Source organism: Microchirus variegatus (assembly GCF_963457635.1).
Source record: "Microchirus variegatus genome assembly, chromosome: 12".
In the NCBI taxonomy this organism is placed as follows: Eukaryota; Metazoa; Chordata; class Actinopteri; order Pleuronectiformes; family Soleidae; genus Microchirus; species Microchirus variegatus.
In genome coordinates, this window is record NC_139813.1 from 20,290,118 (window position 1) to 20,310,110 (window position 19,993).

Below are 19,993 nucleotides of genomic sequence, written 5' to 3' on the forward strand. Positions count from 1 at the left end.
AATATAGCAATCCAATCGGAAATAGGGAGGTGAGCTCACAGTGTGCGAGTGGACGACGTGATTGGAGCTCGTCGGGTTTCTTTCGTGGAGAGGAGGGTCATGGAACACGAGGACGCAACACAGACCCAGGATCAGCTCAATTCATCCCGAATCCGGCGGCGTGGTTACGCATGACGGGGACTTTTTTCTGGGTAGCACCTCCATCAATCTGATAAATAGTGGGACTGAGATCATATTCTATTGTTTATCTATTTCTAACTTGCTCACCACTTTTCTTATTATAATATATATTCTATGTTTCTTCTTTTTGAATATTTAATAAATTAAACTGAATATGAACAACACATGGGGACGTTTTCATGTATTTATTTATGAATAATATCTATCTATCTATCTATCTATCTATCTATCTATCTATCTATCTATCTATCTATCTATCTATATATAAATCATCAAATCTAATAAATACCCATTAAAAGAACACACTAGATACCAGATACTCAAACATTGGGGAAAATTGTTGTAATTAGGAAAATGTGGTAGGTATTTCTAATAAGTACTAAGTACTAATTTTGCACATCCATCTAATAAATGTCCATTAAAATCACATATCATATATCAGATACTAATGGGCATAACAACTTTGGGGATAATTAGGACAATTAAAAGTATGAGTACATTAGTCATTTTAAATACATATCACTTAAATAACATACCAGGAGACACTATAATGGAATATAAATGCTTTGGGGGAAAGTGTACTGTAATTTGAATAATGTGGTATGTTGAATCTAATATAAATATCCATTAAAATGACTACAAATAAAGGCATCAAATATAAACATTTTGAGTTGTTGAGTGGTTTGGATTAAAACGACGTAAATAAACGTCTAATCTAATGAATCAATCTAATAAGTGACTGTTCAAATGCTTTGATTATCCATCGGTTATAACAAATAAAAATAAATAAAAGCTTCTTGGGGGTAAATTCAAATTGTGACACAGTGACTGTGCGGATTGAAGTATCCTGGTGATAAATGAATAGATAGTGTCTGTCTGTCTTCCAGTGCTTTGTACTAAAGGCGAGCTCCCCCTGACATTGTTATACGCATGTCTACGCAGTTCACGTTATTTACAGGGAGGGGGCACTGGCGTAGGCAAACTCCTAGCCTTAGAGTCTGAAGCCTTGCTAAAAATCACCGCTCTCTCTCCACGGAAACAAAACAATATAGACTCGGGTTGACGGCGTGCAAACAAGCCCAGACCCTCTGTCGACACGACGACGCGTGAGTATCTCCTCCGTATTCGTCCACGTCTGTAGAGAAATCTGTAGAACGGGGGCTGCTTTTTTTTTAAGGCGACCGCGGTGCCGTGAGTATTTCCCCCTTTTGTTTAGCGGTTAAGGCCCCTCTGTTTGGAACTTGAAGGGGGGCCATGTTGTTTAGCCGCTGTGTGTTTGGTTAATGTTTTAGCTTATGCCAAAAACCAGCTCGGCGGCTAGTGCATGCTAGCCCGACCTCACGTTAGCAGTGTTTTATTGGCTTGTTGCAAACAGCCGATGTGATATTTGAAACAACGAAAGCACCCTTGTGTCACCGGAACACAGCGACCGGTGCGTGTATTGTAAAAGCGTGTAGGTTTTTTATTGATGTCCAGCAATTATAATCGGCAGGCCTACTGCAGTTAGCCATAGCTTGTTAGCTGATGGTGTTGCTAATGCTAACTCTACTCGCATAGCATGGGCTAAATAACACGTTTGATTTCCACCCCGTGTGAGAAGATGTGTAATGATATGAGTGATATTAGGCGTCCAACGCACGACGTTTTATTAATAAAAAATTAAAACAAACTGCGAAAATATCATGCCAGACCCGCAAAGTTAGCTTCGCTTATTAGCAGCGGCGTTGCTGGCTAGGTTAGCTCTGCCAGCTTGCTAGCGTTGAAAGGCTTTCATGTCGGTTTGCGATCAGTACGGATCGTTGCATGTACAATTGTAGCACGTTGCTTAATATTAAACAAATCGAAGGCCTCGCGGTAGATAAAGTGACGCCAATAGTTTGCTTCAAGCGCCCCATTCCTGTTAATATGTTACATTTGTGGTCGTGTTTCGCTACATTCACGATCACAAGCTAGCACCAGGCTAACGACAATGATAACCAGCTCGCCGCTTTCTTGCTTTTGCAAACAAACAGCATAACTGACAACCACTTGTTCTGTAGATGCCTTTTGTCAATCGACAAACAACCGCATTCATCTTGACTGCAAATTGCACGAATGTCCAAACCTTAACCACTATTGAAAGTAACATTCTCTCAAAAGTATACGGTTGAGGATGGGCTTTGTCATGCACTGGGTGTTGTACAGACATTACTGTATATCATTCGTGTATTATTTACTATAGAGGAAAATCTACACCGATACTTTTCACATTTAATATTTTTATGAGGTGTTATTGTGTAGTTTTTGAAGATGTGCTGGTGAGGTGTCGGATACATATTAAATCTAGATTTCCCTCCTATTCCTAGTTGGAGATTATGCATGCTTTGTATATAAGACTTCCTAAAATTTGTCCTTGTGTCTTTTTATATATATTAGATCATGTAGCTGTAGGTAATTAGCTCAAAGAATGTAATCCTTTATCGGGCAAATAACTACATTTGGTAACTTCCGCAGACATCCCTAACCTCTTTACCGTATGTTAGCATGATATCTTAGAAAACCTGGATTTCACCCAGCCAATCAGCAGATATCCAGCTACATCATATGAAGCGTCATTATGAAATCGTATTATTAAGCGAGCAAAATCTCAGTGCAGTTACAGAAGGTAAAAATACAGTACATCTGCAATACATCTGCAGTAATATCTCAAAAACTAATGATGTTGATGATCAATCATCAGCTTATCTAAAACATGGGTCCCCAAGGACCAGGATTGGGAAACGCTGTTCTAAAATGTTGTATGTCCTAAAATAATGTTCCTTTCACTTATAGTTATTATATTCTTATGCTCTTTTTGGATTTTTTTCAGGGACCTTGATTTTCTTAAAACTCTTGCTTTATCCTCCAGTAACACTCTAGGTATTTCAACAGGGCACTCATTGAAATTGTGGATGAAATGAACAATTGTGGCTTAGAATATTTTGATTAAGTAAAAGTATAACCTAAAAACCTACCATGGTGCAGTTACTGTCTCGTTACAGTAGGTGCTCCTTGTACTTGGGGAAATAGAAACACTGACTTGCATCATACATCCGAGTTATTTGTGTCACAGCCACACTGTTAGATTAATAAGCCGGTCACCATAGAAGGACATTGTCCTTCCACATATTCACAGGGAAATAATATCACATGATTTATTTATACATTTTTGTCGTTTGTTTAGGCTTTCCCGTGGAATGAGCATTCCATGCAGCATCCTAGGTATGAATGACGTGGCCTGGCAGGAGACGAGAGGTGGGATGCTGCATGCAAACGGTGCTCCTGAGACTGGAGGTGTAAGAGTTCATGGTGGAGGGCCCCTTGCTTCAGTTGCTGTAGCCGGACAGGTTCCCGGAGGCCCACATTTACAGGGAATGGACAGGGGTCCTAACCCTAACCCAGGTACACCGCAGCCTCTGCTGAGTGGAAGGTCTCAGGATGATGCCACAGTTGGGTACTTCTTTCAGAGGCAGCCTGGGGAGCAACTTGGTGGTTGCGTCCCCAATAAGCATCGTTGGCCAACTGGAGATGCCAATCATGTTGATCAGGTAAGAAGCCCTAATTGTATGTACCCTGTTGTGTATGTTTGACTGACATTTGTGTTTGGACACATAATGTTTAGCTCCAAATTGGCTTTTGGCGGTTTATCAGGGGAATTGGTTGAGTGAAAGAGCGAAAATTAAAACTAATTTAAGAACAGTTATGTTGGAAAAGTTTAGAGAGATGAGAAAAGTTGTTTTGTGGTTGTATCATGTAGGGTTGAGCACTGTTCACATTAGAACTGGTACAGTACTGACCCTGGAATTTGGTAGTATTCTCTTGGACCTCACAAACCACATTGGTGTAAACATGTGGATTCGACATTTTGGCAACAATTTAATAAACAGTTTACTACTTTAACCACATTTGAGAGAATATGTATTGGCCTTTATAATAAGAAACCCGGCTTTACAAATTGTGGTTGTCTTTATTTACATGACCAAACACGTTTCTTCTTTCATGTCAACAATTTATTTTTTGAATGGATTGAGTTCCAGTGCAACTTTGGGCCTTTTACATTGTGTACAAGTTTTTACAGTGGGTCTTGTACAGTGGCCAAGTGTTTGGGTCTCCTAGTGTCTTGAATATAACAGTCAAGATAAAAGGCAAAATTCTGCATAACACTATCATTTAAAATACAATTCGGAGGAATTGACTCACCACAGTTGCTTCTTGGCTAGTTGCCCTGGTGACTGGCTGCCTTTTCTCAAACGTCTAAATTAAAAAGGAAAGGTTTTGGTAAGCACTAGAGTTGTATCCTGGGTATAACCTGGAAATGTTGTGAAGGTATGACATACTGTGGCTTTAAAGTTTGGAATTGACTTAGAATCTTTTGAGGATAAGAATCCCTATTTCTACATGAATATTTTGTTTTGACACCTGAAGTATGTGGCCAAAATCCCAGTATAGAAGTTGTAGTCACAAACCATTCACTTTATATCTTATTTATGGCACACACTGTGATTGGACTCTGTATTGAATAGTAACCTAGAGCAAAAATGCAAAACTCTTTGTCTTTCGCGCTTCTAGTAAAATTACAATGAAGAGATTTCATTTGGATTGTGTGAGAATTAAATTAGTCGGTGAAATTGTTCTAAAAAACACTCCTCCCTATTGTTTTAGGGTCGCGCTGTGGATGAAATGAACTATGACTTTCAAGCCCTTGCTTTGGAGTCGAGGGGGATGGGAGAGGTGAGTGGGATTTTTTTTTTGCCTGATCATGTGTCTTTTTTTTTAAAGCAAAAGTGAAAATGTAGAGCATCCTGTAAAGGGGTTGAAACATAGCATTAAGACATACTTGCTGTTTTCTATTGACAAAACCATGTAACAAGTTTGTGTGTTCGACTTTAGATAAAAGTAGTGCATTCTTTCTAATAAACACCTTTTGTTCCCTTTTGTGCACATTTAACCTGATTAGACTGCAGTAAATAAAATATTTAAACTTTAGTATTTAGTGCTTGGTTTAACGTTTTTTCTTAAAAATAATAACTTGTGTGTGTAAAATGTGTGCGTATTCTTAGCTTTTGCCTGCGAAAAAGCTTTGGGATTCTGATGAACTGGCCAAAGATGGAAGGAAAGGCATGCTTCTAGGAGAGGAGTGGAGGGACAATGCATGGGGAACATCTCGTAAGTAAACTCATTCCTCTATGACTTATAATATGTAAAGGCATCATATGTTAGATGTTCTTTTATCTTTATTTATTTTTACCCTAACCATTGATCAGGCTGTCGTCTTTTATATTTATAAGAAACTTTGATCACGGCTTTTCATTCAGATCATTCAGTGTCTCAGCCAATCATGGTGCAGCGTCGACCAGGCCAGAGTTTCCATGGGAATGGTGATTCCAATTCTGTGCTTTCACCTCGCTCAGAAGGCGGAGGCCTCGGTGTGAGCATGGTGGAGTACGTCTTGAGCTCCTCCCCCGGCGACAAGATGGACGGTCGCTACAGGAACGGAGGCTTTGTAAGTCGAGATTCTCAGAAAACGCTTATTCCGTTTTGAATGGCACGTATTCTCATGCAATCGCCTATGTGAATGCAGGGCGGAGGAGACGCGGACCAAGATGGCAGAGAGAAGAGCGATGTCCAAGAGAAGATATCACCCTTTGAAGAGGATAAGAGCCCCGAGATGAAGGTGGGCGAGGACAATGATCCGGCTAAAGCCAGTGGAAGAGGGCTTCTGAATGGCATGGACAGAGACTGCAAAGATTTCAAGTAGGTTTACCTTTTCATGGTTACATAATACAATGAATTATGAATGGTGGATTTCTAGGTGTCGTTAGATGCTATACTTTTTTAAAATGTCGACACTTGGCTGTAATATTGATTATTTTGTTGCATTATATAAGAAAGGCTATTTTAGCCAAACAGCCAAAACTGAAACTTGATGTAAAAGTCAACATTTCCGTTTAATTTATACATAAATATACTCTAATTTGCAAAAATGTCACCGCGTTTCCAGTCCGACCCCTGGAAGCCGCCAAGCGTCCCCCACAGAGGCTGTGGAGAGGATGGGCCCGAGCCAGACAGGCATGGAGATGATGGGCCAGCACCAGCATCAGCATCAGCACCAGCACCAGCATCAACATCAGCATCAGCATCCTCACCACCAACACCAACACCAACACCCCCACCCCCACCCCCACCCCCACGTCCTCCAACAGCAGAATCCTGCCCAAAACAAGCCCCAACCTGAGGATTTCCAGAACCAGGAGGCGCAGAACATGGGAGGTATTGAGCAGCAAGCTGGCGTGGAGTCCCTCCAGTTTGACTACGCTGGGAACCAGATCCAGGTGGACTCCTCAGGGACACCAGTGGGATTATTTGACTACAACTCTCAGCAGCAGGTCTGTTGAAACATAAGACTCAGCCATTAAGAGATCTAACCGAAAGTTTGCCCAACAGATTGTGATCCTCCTTTTGTATGCTTTTTCTTCCCAGTTGTTCCAGAGATCTAATCCACTGACTGTTCAACAGCTCACTGCAGCTCAGCAGCAACAGTATGCCTTGGCTGCAGCCCAGCAGCAGCATCTCGGTAAGTGACCCTAATTTGTCATTTATTACAGTGCACAATACTTTAGCTCCTAGGTTATTTAATGCATATATATATTTATGTATTACATGGCTGTTCTTCACATTACCCAGCTGGCCTTGCCCCTGCTTTTGTGCCAAACCCATACATCATTAATGCTGGTCCTCCTGGAACTGATCCCTACACTGCTGCTGGGCTGGCAGCCGCAGCTACGCTTGCAGGTGATCACACAGTACAATTTCAGATCAAGTGATCGTCTCAGTTTAATATTTTGAAAGATTAAAATGACTTTTTCCTCACAAATGTTTGAATTACTGACACGCGCTCCCTTGTCTTTGTTTTCTGCAGGGCCCACCGTAGTTCCCCCACAGTACTATAGCGTACCATGGGGCGTGTACCCTGCTAATCTTTTCCAGCAACAGGCTGCATCCACTGCCAATCACTCAGCAAATCAGCAAGCATCCAATCAGGGACCAGGACCGGGGCAACAACAGGTAGGAATTGTTGAATCCTTCTTATGTTGGTTGATTTGCTCTGATTTTTAGTTTAAATGTTTCTGTACCAGGAAAGAAATTTAATTGGCACAAAACTGATAAATTAAAGAATTTAATTAGTTTTCTTTCTTGACATAAAAAGACAAATGAGTGCAGAGTTTGAGAAGGATTTGTTGCCGCTATAGAACTAATGTTACTTTGTCTCCAAAAACTGTCACTGAGTGGTTTATTACTACAGGGCACTCAATAGTAATGGCCTGTGATGAAAATCCAGACATAACAAATACCACCAATGTAGCTCTTTTTGTTCATTTGTTTACTCTTGAAAGGAAAGAGAAATTTCTTGGCAAGCCCTGCAAGTTGTTGTGGCTAGAGCCTCCTGTGAGAAGCATTAACATTACTATGAAGACAAGCACACACTGCCATGAGTTGTTGTTGTTCATTTAGTGCCTTTATTGCGATGTTTTCCAAGTAAGGGATTTGTATCTGCACGCATGAATGTGTCTCATTGAAGAAATAGAGCGAGGCAGCGAGCAATGACCTGAATGAACTGTTGACTTTTTTCCTCAGGGGCGGGGTGATGAATATTTAATGTAAAGTAGAAATGCTCATTGTCTGCAGCCAAGTTTGTCACAGGCTGTAATTACAGCATAGACTTAAGCAGCCCGGTGGGTTTGACATTGTAATTACTTTTCCTTCAGGTGATGCGCACAGGAAACAACCAGCGACCTCTCACACCAGGGCAAGGCCAGCAGAGTCAGCAGGAATCCCTCGCTGCTGCAGCCGCCGCAAACCCTGCTTTGGCGTACGCGGGAATGTCTGGTTAGTAGTAACCTCATTCAAGTGCTATGGACCAATTTAACACATTCACCTTGACTACATGATGTTCTGTAAGCAGTCAAACACCTCACATTGAAAATGTTTTGAGTTAAGATCACAATTTAATTTGAGTAAAGGCTATGATCAGATTACCAGCCACATTATTCCAATAGGATTTAAAATGTGATTCATTACAGATCAGATTATTATTGTTATTATTACAGTTCCCATTAACAACAGTTGTCTTGCATTTGAATGTTCACAGGTACTTTTTTGCACGCAACTTCAATAGGAAATGTCTTATGCAGCTGGAGATATGTTGGCTAGGATAAGATCTAGCTTCGTAGGGGAAATTGGTAAACGGAAGCTAATTCAGTGATCGCTGTCCTCTATTGTTTGATTTTGTGGAGCAGGTTGATGACATCAGTGCTCAGTACTTGCTTGGTGCTGACAATGACAACACTTGCATATTGACAAAAACTTAGACTGGATATACTATATTTGATCTAGGAGCACATCTGACAGATCTGAAAATCTAAATGTTTAAAAAGTTTAAAATGTACAGACTTGCTTTTAAGATTGCTTTATATTCAGTAATTAACAATTGCTCGTCCTTTTGGGGCCCTTAAACGTCTCAGGTTATCAGGTTTTGGCTCCTGCAGCCTACTATGACCAGACTGGAGCTTTGGTGATGGGCCCTGGCCGAACTGGTCTTGGCGGACCAGTCCGTCTGGTTCAGACCCCTCTCCTCATCAACCCTGCTGCTGCACAGGCTGGTAAGCCCTAATCCATCTGTCATAAGAGGTCATTTTCACAATGCATTTGTAACGGTTTGCACCCTACTGACCTGATTTCCTTTCACCCTTTCCACACTCGTCTCTCCCTGACCACCACCAGCTGCGGTCTCTGCGTCTGGTTCTGGCAACAACATGTCTGGTCCACCGGCCAACGGACTGTACCGCTCCATGCCCCAACCTCAACCCCAGCAGCAGCAGCAGCAGCAGGCCCCGCCGCCCAGCAGCGGCCTGCCCTCCAGCTCGTTCTATGGCTCTGGATCGGTCCCCAACACTTCTCAGAGCAGCTCCCTCTTCTCGCACACCTCTGCCGCGCCACCTCCGCATAGCTCCTCCCTGGGCTTCAGCAGCCCCGGTGGCTCTCTTGGCGTGGGCCTCGGCTCTGCTCTTGGAGCTTTCGGCTCCTCTGGTCAGTGACTCAGCTGCACTCCGTTTATAAACTGTTTTCTTAGAATACCACTCATTTCTTTGTTTTTTTTTTGTACAGTATCCAGCTCTACTAGTAGCAGCGTATCTCGCAGAGACTCCTTGTTGGCAAGCTCTGACCTGTACAAACGTGGTGGCAGCAATTTAACCCCCATTGGTCAGCCGTTTTACAACAGCCTGGGTTACTCCTCTTCACCTAGCCCCATAGGTCTCACACCAGGTCACTCCCCGCTTACTCCGCCACCATCTCTGCCCTCCTCTCATGGATCCTCATCTAGCCTTCACCTAGGTACGCCTATAATTTATGGTAATATTGAATGAATACGGCATCTAACATAAAACATACTACACTCTACTACTACAGTGTTTATAATTCTTATTTTTGTCCTGTCTTGTAATCCATAAGGTGGCCTGACGAATGGCAGTGGGCGTTACATCTCCGCTGCTCCCGGAGCTGAAGCAAAGTACCGCAGCACCGGCAACACATCCAGCCTGTTCAATTCCAGCAGCCAGCTGTTCCCTCCGTCTCGGCCCCGCTACAGTCGCTCTGACGTGATGCCGTCCGGACGCAGCCGCCTACTGGAAGACTTCAGGAACAACCGCTTCCCGAACCTTCAGCTCCGCGACCTTCCGGGACACATGGTGGAGTTCTCTCAAGACCAACATGGATCCAGGTGACTCAAAGTCTGCATTATTTACGCATTTTGGGCTCTCGATGGCTGAAGACAGGACGGGCTGCATCACTCTATTATGCCAGAATCGGCCGAGTCTTTTATTTTTCATGTTTGAATATTGATTTTACTTTTTGAATTTCTAGGTTCATCCAACAGAAGCTCGAGAGAGCCACTCCCGCTGAGAGGCAGATGGTGTTTGGAGAGATCTTACAGGCAGCGTACCAACTGATGACTGATGTATTTGGGAACTATGTTATCCAGAAGTTTTTTGAGGTTTGTGCTGTAAACTTTATATTGGCATCAAGTAAACTACACTTTATTTGTCTGTTTTTTGGAGCATTTACAACGTGTAATTTTGTTTTGTTTAATGCAGTTTGGAAGTGCAGACCAGAAACTGGCGTTGGCAACGCGTATTCGTGGACATGTCCTTCCCCTGGCTTTGCAGATGTATGGTTGTAGGGTCATCCAGAAAGCCTTGGAGTCCATTTCCTCAGACCAGCAGGTAATTGTAAGTGAGATTTTATTTATTTTGATTAAAGTCTTTGCTCACTTTATTTTTACCTGCTTTAATTTTTATCTCTGTCCCTGTATTTCTTTAATTGTAGAGCGATATTGTCCGCGAGCTCGACGGCCATGTGTTGAAGTGTGTGAAGGACCAGAATGGGAACCATGTGGTACAGAAGTGTATCGAGTGTGTCCAGCCTCAGGCCCTCCAGTTTATAATTGATGCCTTCCAGGGCCAGGTGAGTTTATAATGAGTAGTTGGTTAGCTCTCTATCATTGTCTTTGTATTCCCCTTTTGTGTTGACGATGAAAACATGAATACTATTCAAGCGTCGACTTGTTTTAAACCAGCCGCACCACTTCTGTCTTGGAAGTGTGTGTTCGAAATCAACACTTTGATTGTGCCGCATGGGAAAAAGTGTCTTGCTTAGTTTTCCCGCAAACAAAACTTCTGTTTTGTGGTGTTTGTCAATAAATATCTGCCTAACAAAGGCATTCAACTTTTTCTTTAGTGTGTCTTGTAGCTCTGTTGTAAATGTCACCTGTTAGTTAAAAGTTACAGGAGGAGTTGGAGGAGCCCCGCTCCTGCCTCTGAACTTTGAACTAGCATTTTCAGAACCTGGATGATTAGTGAATCATCAGTGTAAGCTGTAAGCTGTAGATGAGAGGGAGACTGTTCCCTTCGCCATTTTTTTCCTCGTATACTCTACAAAGAACATCTCTTTACAGATTTCTGAATTAGGAGAAAGCTCGTTCAATGTGTTTTTTTGTCTTCTGCTTACACTAGGCGTCTAGTAATTCCCACTGTTGATAATGTAGGGCAGTGTAACTTTGTTTCTGCCTCACAGTTTGGAATGTGGGTTGGTTCACTAAGGAGCACAAAGTTTCTGAACAGAACTTAAACCTGAATGGGAACTTCGCAGGTGTGAAAGGGCTAAAAAAAAGTATTTTTTTGAAAGAAAACATTTGTGACCAAAACCTCTTGTTGCCTTCCTGGTTACTGGTTAGTTTAGCTGAAATGTGTACATTAGAGGTAAATTAATGCTGTTTGGAGCTAAATAAACTTTTCTTTCCTCCATAGAGGAGCTGAATCTACATATAAATTGACCTGCTCATGCTTCCCCCCCCCCTACTTCTAGGTGTTTGTGCTCTCCACACATCCTTATGGCTGCAGGGTGATCCAAAGGATTTTGGAGCACTGCACCCAGGAGCAGACTCTCCCCATCCTGGAAGAGCTGCATCAGCACTCTGAACAGCTGGGCCAGGTGAGCACATCCGTCTCCAACCTTTACTCCATTGTTCATGTTTGTTAGCTGGTCATTGTTTCCATGCGTGATTGTGTTTGTGTATTTTGCATGTCACCTTCATGTCTGAACATTTTAATGTATTTGTTTTTCTCATTGTTTCCTGTGCTGTAGTGCTCTGCTAAGTTTTCCAAGTGTAAGGGTGTGACTGTATTTGTACTGTAGCTGCCATTCCATCTGACATGTGATTATTTAAACATCCACCCTGCCCCCCCTGACTTATTCCATCTAGAAATATCAAGGCGTATCATTGGAGATGACACCCAAAACATATTATACAGTGTCCCGCGATGCACTGTTCAAGGTCAGAGCAATTTGCCTCTCTCGCGGATGTCCCTCTGTCCCTCCCTTCCTCCTTTCCCTCTTTATCTTCTCTTTTGGAAACGATATTTGATTTAACATTTAGATGTTTAGTCCTCCAACTCCCTACTATCACAGGCCTTCTCCTAACCCATTCAGCTATATTTTTTTCTTGCCCTTTTCCTCTCCTCTCTCTTCCTCTATGCCACGGAGGATTCACAAAGCACATGCTTCCCCTTTTGGGTGATGATCCCTCTCTGTTGCCTACAGCATTCCCTGATCAATCCTTTTTCCGTTTGGACCTTGATTTCACAAAAATTTGCTTGAAATTGGAACCAAATTAGACAACTTAAGTTCTTATAAGTGTACATATAAACATGTAATATTTAAGTTTAAAAACAAAACTTGTGAAAATGGATTGACGGGAATGGATTTGAAGGCGAATGCTTCTTAATTTAAACCTGGAGATGACATAACCTACCCAACAAATTACTACTTTTAACAAGTTGATTTTAAGAGTGGCGTTAATTTGTTGCCTGGTCAGGTGAGTTGTTTTTTTTGTCTCCATCTTTTGTCGCACTAAAATTAAACCCAAAACGGTCTATCACCCATTTCTGAAGTGGCAAAGATGCTCACGGTTGTGTTGTTTTGGTCGGCAACACTCCAAACCAGCAGCATCTGTTTTGTCTGACCTTCCGCAGTGATGACGTAAGGGTGTCTTACGAACACAAAATGGGGGGTGTCACTCAGTCGTCTACCCATCATTGTAAAAGTGCATGTTTTTAATCTCACACCGATCACGATCAGTGTAGTGCATGCGTATACCAATCCGAGCCAAGAGCGTCACACTAATTTCCTTTTGTGATCAAGTAATAAACTGGCTTTTTAGTGTGAGCTCACGCCATCCACTGCCCCCTGCAGGATCAGTACGGTAACTACGTGATTCAGCATGTTTTGGAGCACGGCAGACCTGAAGATAAGAGCAAGATAGTGGCAGAGGTTCGCGGAAAGGTTCTCGTCCTGAGCCAACACAAATTTGCAAGGTAAGGTGTTTTTTTACAGATAAGTGCTTTTAGTTTAAGTCTGTTTAATAATAATAATAATGCATTATATTTAAGGCGCCTTTCAAGACACTCAAAGGTCAATCTTTTCACCGTATGACTGTATGGGTCTTATGCAATGTAGTCACTGGTGGCTTGTTTTGTGGTTTTCACAAACATGTCACACATATACGTGCGTTACTAAATTACAAGTAGTCTAGTGAGGTGATTATCTCTCCTTATATCAACACAACTTGTCCCAGCACTTCCTTACAGCTGTGGTAGGCTGTATAGAGGGGATGTATAAAGCTGTAAAACCACATTTGCAGATTAGTCAGCCACTTCCTACGTGACCACTATCATGACAGCTTGTGAATTGACCATAGTCACACTGCAGAGGCCATTTGAAAGGAAATCAGACACTGATTCGTGTTACAAATCAGATTTGCATGACAAAATGTGATGATGATGTTGCCAAGCCCATTGTAGATCAGGTTTCTTCACTAACTCTGTTTGAATTCCACTCAAACAAGCAGTGCAACTCTGCTTTATTTGGATTACATTTGTTTGATTCCCCACCTGAGGTTTTGTCAGACTAATTTGACTCGGCTTCCAGCTTTAATCGAGCCTTGAAACCAAACCACAAACATTAGGTCATCACTTCTGCTCAGTTAGAATCTGTTATCGCACACGTATCAAATCAATAATCTGTGTTGTTTTTTTCCCCTTCAGTAATGTTGTCGAGAAGTGTGTGATCCACTCTTCCCGCGCCGAGCGAGCTCTGCTGATCGACGAAGTCTGCTGCCAGAAGGACGGGCCCCACAGCGCCCTGTACACCATGATGAAGGACCAGTATGCCAACTATGTCGTCCAAAGAATGATTGACATGGCAGAACCTGCTCAGCGCAAAATCATCATGCACAAGGTGAGTCTACTAAACTATTATTTAAAAAAAGAGAGGCTATTTGACCATATATACCAGCTGTTCATTTGCGTCTGCAGTGCTTTATGATCTAGTTTCCTCTAAATGGGAACATCATTTATGAATGTGACATTATGTTCAATGGGAACAGAGCTGAAACTGGAGTTAAATAGCTAATTTTCACATAGACTTCCATTCAAACTGCAGCTGGAGTCGCCCTCTGGTGGCCATTTAGTATATTTTCACTTCGATTAAATTGTTTTCTTTCATATTTTCGGAAGTGTATGGCATAAAATATATTAAAAAATGCTCTGTTTTTCTGAATGAATGACCATTTTTGTTTTTTTCTGGCTCTGAATTTACAAGAGTGAATGAATGAGATGGCTGAGAAGCTTTGAATTCTCCTGACAGACCAGTCTGAATATATGCATTAGAATTTAAAACTGTGTTCACATCAGATCCGATTTAAGATCTGTTGCATGACCACATTCCATACAAAGTTCATGCAACATCAGAAATGGAAGAGACAATTATAGATGCAGTGCAATCTGGTCACCTGAAGCTCAATGACACACATTTCGTGTTATTTGATTCCGCTCTGTATTCACTGCAAAACAAAGTAAGCTATAACCAGTTGAGCTGTTACATTAGGATCAAGTTGACAAAATGGAAACCTTTTATTTATACATGTTTTTCCCCCCTGAATTATTATTTTTTAGATCCGGCCTCATATTGCCACTTTGCGCAAGTACACCTACGGAAAGCACATTTTGGCCAAGCTAGAAAAGTACTACATGAAGAGTGGATCTGAACTGGGTCCCATCGGCGGCCCCACAAATGGTCTCATGTAGTCCGGTCCACCGCCCGTGTCCCCTGAAGAAGTGGAGGAGGAAGAGGAGGAGGAGTAGGAGCCCCAAACCTCCTGTTCTGTGAGAGATGCTCCTTAGCCATAAGGCCTTTGACACACACACCCTCTGACATTACCAAAAAAAAAACACACCATTAAATAAAAGACACGTCTTCACCTAAGAACGCTGTGACAACTGACCCCTGCCACTCTGCCGCCCCCTGGTGCAGGTCCCCGGTGTGGCCACTAGGGTTTACAAAGTCAGAAGGCCGTTATATATAATTTTTCTTTTCTTCTTCTTCTTCTTCTTCTTTTTTTTCCTCTGGGTAAAGCACAAGCCCATTGTTAATGATGTAATTGATATATTTGAATGATTTTCATATTTTCATGTACATTTAATTTTTTTACCTTGTAAATTCTCTGTAGAAAAAAATTTATTACACATTTGCTGAAATTTACAATTCTTACAATTAACACCAGCAAGTGACTTTATAAGGCAAAACTGAGAGAGATCCTTAAAAAAAAAAGAATCAACAATTTCATTTGTTTTTGTAACCAGACTTATGTCAATTTTTCCTAATTAAGTCTAGGCTATTTAATATTTGTATATTATCCCATGCACAGTAAAAGTGTTTTCCCTTGCCAAAGCAGCTGATGGATTAGTTTTCAATAGCACTACATAGTCTGGATGGACTCCTCTGTCCACGCAGTATGAGTACTATGTGTCATATGCCACAGTCACTCAGGCCAGTTTGAGTTTGGCTTTGGGGGACTGGTGGTTTAGTCTACGGAAGTGTTTTTTTCCCAGTGCTGGTTGCTTTTTCTTGCCTCCTTTTCCAGGCTAAGTGGCGGCTCGTGTTTACCCCCCAGCAGCTCGTAGTCCGCCTGACATTTCGGTACTTCTAACATCACAGCCTGACAAAACCTGAGCTTGCTGCATCCGCTGAGCCCCATTCTGGCCGTCTTACTCCCTCCCCTCCCTCATCCAGGTGATTCCCCTCTGGGTTTATGCAAGATAAAAGCTACCATTAACTTATAGAAGCAGAGCATGAGGTTTGGTTGTACAGCGGGTGAGAAACCTGGTATAATCTTTACATGGTGACCGTAGTGGGGGAGCTTCTTTTTTTCTTCGTGGGATTAGTGAGGGTGGGAATAGTTATGGGGGTTATGCGCTGGCATGCTGTGACAGGTTTTAATCCTTGCAATGATTTCTTTTTTTTCTTTATCATGTTTTGTGTAACCGCTTATCTGTCTTGTAGTTTTTGAGATGAACACTGCCCTAGAACACGGTATCTTTATATACTGAATAATCATCTCGTTGTGTAGTAGTAGTTTAACGATGTATAGCATCTTTATGTACGAGTAAATTGTTGCTTTTTGGGTAGGGGCCTTGCATCGTTGATGGAACCTCCCCCCCCCACCACCGCCTGAAGGTTGGAGTAGTCAAAAAAAAATAATGTAGTGAAGTGAGAGAAGCTAGATTTGTACATCTGAGAGGAAAGGAGCTAGGACTAGTGGGAAAGTGGAAGAAAGGGATGTCGGAATAATCTTTTTAATGATCCTCTTTTTTTTGTTTTTCTTTTAATAATGAATTTTTCGTTTCATTTGGTTGGGTATGCAAGTGCATTGGTGGAGGCTGGTGGGGCCGTCAACAGCTATACGATTCACCTGTAATGCTCGTAGTGATGGCTTCTTTGCTTTATATGAATAATTGTAGAATACATGTAGTATATGTGCAGTTAATTAAGTGTAAGATTATTAGTTTAACTGAAAAAAAAAAGAATTGTCTAGTTGTGGTGTTTTTTGACAGGCCTTGCTCTAAATTTGTAGTGATGCTTTTATTTCGTCTGTACAGTTGTACATTTGTAAACGTTTATGCTGTAAATGGGATGTCTTTTACACTTTTTGGGGGAAAAAAAAGGCAAAAAATTTGCATTTTGATGTGTGTATATTCATCACTCCTTCCCCCCTGAATATAATGTATACAGTTTTATTTGATCAAGTGTAATTTTAAAAAAAACTTTATGGCTTCACAATCTGGCATGGTTTTTGTTTTTAATCTGTTATGGGGAAGGTCGGCCTCTATTTGTACTGGAGCTGTAACATCCACTGTTGATAGTCTTTCTAATGTGTGACAGTTTAAAAAGAAGAAAAAAGAACACACTCTGTACTAAAATTGAGGCTGCATTTAGTCCTCTCTGCTACCATGGAAACTTCACAGGATACGACAAGAATTATTTTTGTACAGAACAGTGCTGTATTTTGGAACAGCTACTACCTTGTAAGCAAAAGCAGTGTAAAATATTGTCAATTATATAAATATGAACATATGAGTTTTGTCACACTGTCAAAGTCATGTACATTTTCAGGTGGCCTTATGTACATTTCCAGATGTTAGATGAAGAAAACAAACTCATTTTTGGAAGCAGAATTGTGACTATGTATGATTAAACTGTTCTTCTAACATTTGACTCGTCCTGTTGTCATTTCTCGCATATTTGATTCCACACCACAGTTATTTGAAAGGTTAGCCTTGAAGCAAACAACAACCCAAACAGGTTTTCGTTGTTGAAAGGCTTATTGTTAGTGTCGTCGACCTTTATACCTGTAGTGTAAAGCTAAAGGAATACCTTAATATCACAAACGTACACAGCTAAATGATGGGCTAAACAGTGTAGTCGTGTATATGGTTTTATTATTAAAGAACATGCAAATAAAGTTGTTGTAGCTTATTTTTAAATACACTTAAAATGTTATATATATGAAACTCACTTCTTCACTTGGGGTTAAAAAAGTGAGCTAACATAACAGCTAACATATGTATGTGTATGTATATACTTTTACTTGCTACAGTAAATGTCGTATAATTTAATGTTTTACTTGAGTAATATTAGAAAAAGTGACTTCAACTTCTACCAAAGTAATTTTCTGGTAATATACTCATACTTTTACTCAAGTATCCCTTTAGCTTATTTTTAAATACACTTAAAGGTTATATATATACAAATTACTGATTCCTTTTCTGTTATTTAATCCTTTTTCTTTTGAAACTCACTTCTTCACTTTACCTGGGGTTAAATATAGAGCTAACATAACAGCTAACATACATGTTTGTATACATATACTTCTACTTCCTACAGTAAATGTCATGTAATTTAACTTTTTACTTGAGTGATATTAGAAAAAGTGACTTCAACTTCTACCAAAGTAATTTTCTGGTAATATATTCGTACTTTTACTCAAGTATCCCTTTTAACTACTGCCTCACACACACACTCACGTATGCACTTGCTATCCACCTGGCGTTGGCGGTGGGCGGGGCTTGCGGCGGTGACGCACAGTCTCGAGGCTGGATGATGATGAAGAAGCTACCTGCTGAGGTTTCAGTAAGGAGGAGGAGGAGGAGGACGCAAACAAACAGTTTGTACAACTCTGCTGAAACATGAGGATATCGTTGACTGCGTCTCTGCTCCTAACTCTGGTGCTGTTCTGTCCAGTGAGGGCGACGGTAAGTTCAATTTAAAGCCGTTTTCGTGAGTGACACAGACGTGTCTATGGACGTGTTGACCAGACGTCTGTCGACGTCACCTTTTCCCACTTCCGGGTGTCGCGTGTTTGTATGGAGGTGGTTTCGATCACGAAATGTCAACACGTTTTATTACTTTTTAAACGACCTTATTAATTATTATAAACATATTAGTGAATAATAAATAATATTAATATAATTCAATAATTTGTATCTATTAATGACAGACTACATTATTTCACTGTCAAAGCAGTGATATGCTATAGGTGTAAGCAATTACATTCAAATGTAACTATTTTATTGCTTTAATGTCACTGATGCAGTAAAGTTTCACATTTTATTGCGTTTTATTAAGATGTAGTTGTTAAACAATAATCTGTTTACGATGTTATATTGAAATGTACATGAGTGGAAAAAGCACATTTGCAGAGGAAGGGAAACTAGATGCTTTATGTAAACATGCAGAGCAACATGGATAGTTTACAGGTAAAGAGAGATGTTATCTTACACCGTATACAAGCCTCTTTCACCTTTTGTCTCGTGCTTTGTTCACCCACTGAAAGTGTTACAGGAAAACCTCACCAAGAGACGCTTCTCCACACGTATTGTTCTGCGTCTGCCTGTTGTTTCACTCACAACAGATTCAGACTCTTATAGCGTTATGGGTGGACGAGGTGGATTATAATTTGAGCTGTATTATTCTTATTACTGTGTTTTATTGCTGATAACAAGCGTGTGGTACACCTGTGACAGTGTGCGTGTATGCACTGTACCACTTCAATTGGACTTTGTATCCAGGATGTGATTCATATCTTTATTGACCACACAAGGAAAGTCCCTTTGTCTGTCTGCTTCTTTCACCTGTTGTCTGTTTTCTCCCTGAAATGTTGAATAATATCGTTCATTTTCTCTTCTAAATCAGTCCTCTGCCTTTCCTGAAGACCTGGAGGGATCAGGGTTTGACCTGGATATTTCAGGATCTGGTTCGGGGGAGTGGCTAGAGTCAGGTACACCTGGATGACTTACAGATTTACAGAAAATGAATCATAATCCAGATACACTTTGTACAATCATTTCATCATTCCCAAATCTGCATTCTGACCAGGTGAAACAACAGACTCAACGGACTATTCCAACAGAAGAGCCCAGAGCCTTGATCGTTTATCGTGGTCTTCAAAAGACTTTGGTTCAGAATATGTTATTGTGTCAAACAGCAAAAGTATTTGGGAAAACAAACAAATCGTTGCAGGTATTTACACAAAATTGCACTGCATTTATACTTAAACACTGTCACTGTCACGCTTTTGTGTGACGGTGTTAAATGTCTACAAACTTTTCCAGCTCCTGTAATTTATCGTCGCAGGTATTGCTGCAGGAGGAGTAGCAGGAGTGGCTCTGGCTGCAATACTGGCCGGATTATTAATCTACACTTGGCACAAGAAAGACGAGGGAGGATACATTCAAGGCCAGCAGACTCACGGGGAAGACATTGTATAACTGTCCGCACTTTTGAAAGAAAACAAAAAAACTGTCTCACCAATGCTTATATTTTCCTACCTGCGTTCTTTGTGCAA

The 19,993-nt window shown here is 41.1% G+C and overlaps 1 protein-coding gene across 4 annotated transcripts; it reads left to right on the forward strand.

Annotated features, from left to right (window-relative positions):
* Positions 1-1,169: 1,169 nt before the first annotated feature.
* On the forward strand, positions 1,170-17,316 carry pum2 (pumilio RNA-binding family member 2). 4 transcript variants are annotated; one of them, XM_083898742.1, is made up of 23 exons: positions 1,170-1,286; positions 3,383-3,746; positions 4,861-4,929; positions 5,259-5,364; positions 5,514-5,701; positions 5,780-5,952; positions 6,200-6,584; positions 6,679-6,772; positions 6,883-6,990; positions 7,118-7,263; positions 7,965-8,085; positions 8,721-8,858; positions 8,980-9,285; positions 9,364-9,591; positions 9,709-9,976; positions 10,120-10,249; positions 10,350-10,484; positions 10,582-10,719; positions 11,620-11,745; positions 12,017-12,088; positions 13,006-13,127; positions 13,857-14,049; positions 14,766-17,316. In XM_083898742.1, the coding sequence occupies exons 2-23, from the start codon at positions 3,396-3,398 to the stop codon at positions 14,895-14,897; spliced, it is 3,729 nt and encodes a 1,242-aa protein (XP_083754868.1). In that variant the 5' UTR covers positions 1,170-1,286; positions 3,383-3,395; the 3' UTR covers positions 14,898-17,316. The 4 variants fall into 4 exon arrangements, with proteins under 4 accessions (XP_083754868.1, XP_083754869.1, XP_083754870.1 ...); XM_083898743.1 differs by having other exon boundaries at positions 10,350-10,478; XM_083898744.1 differs by lacking the exon at positions 12,017-12,088.
* Positions 17,317-19,993: the final 2,677 nt, after the last annotated feature.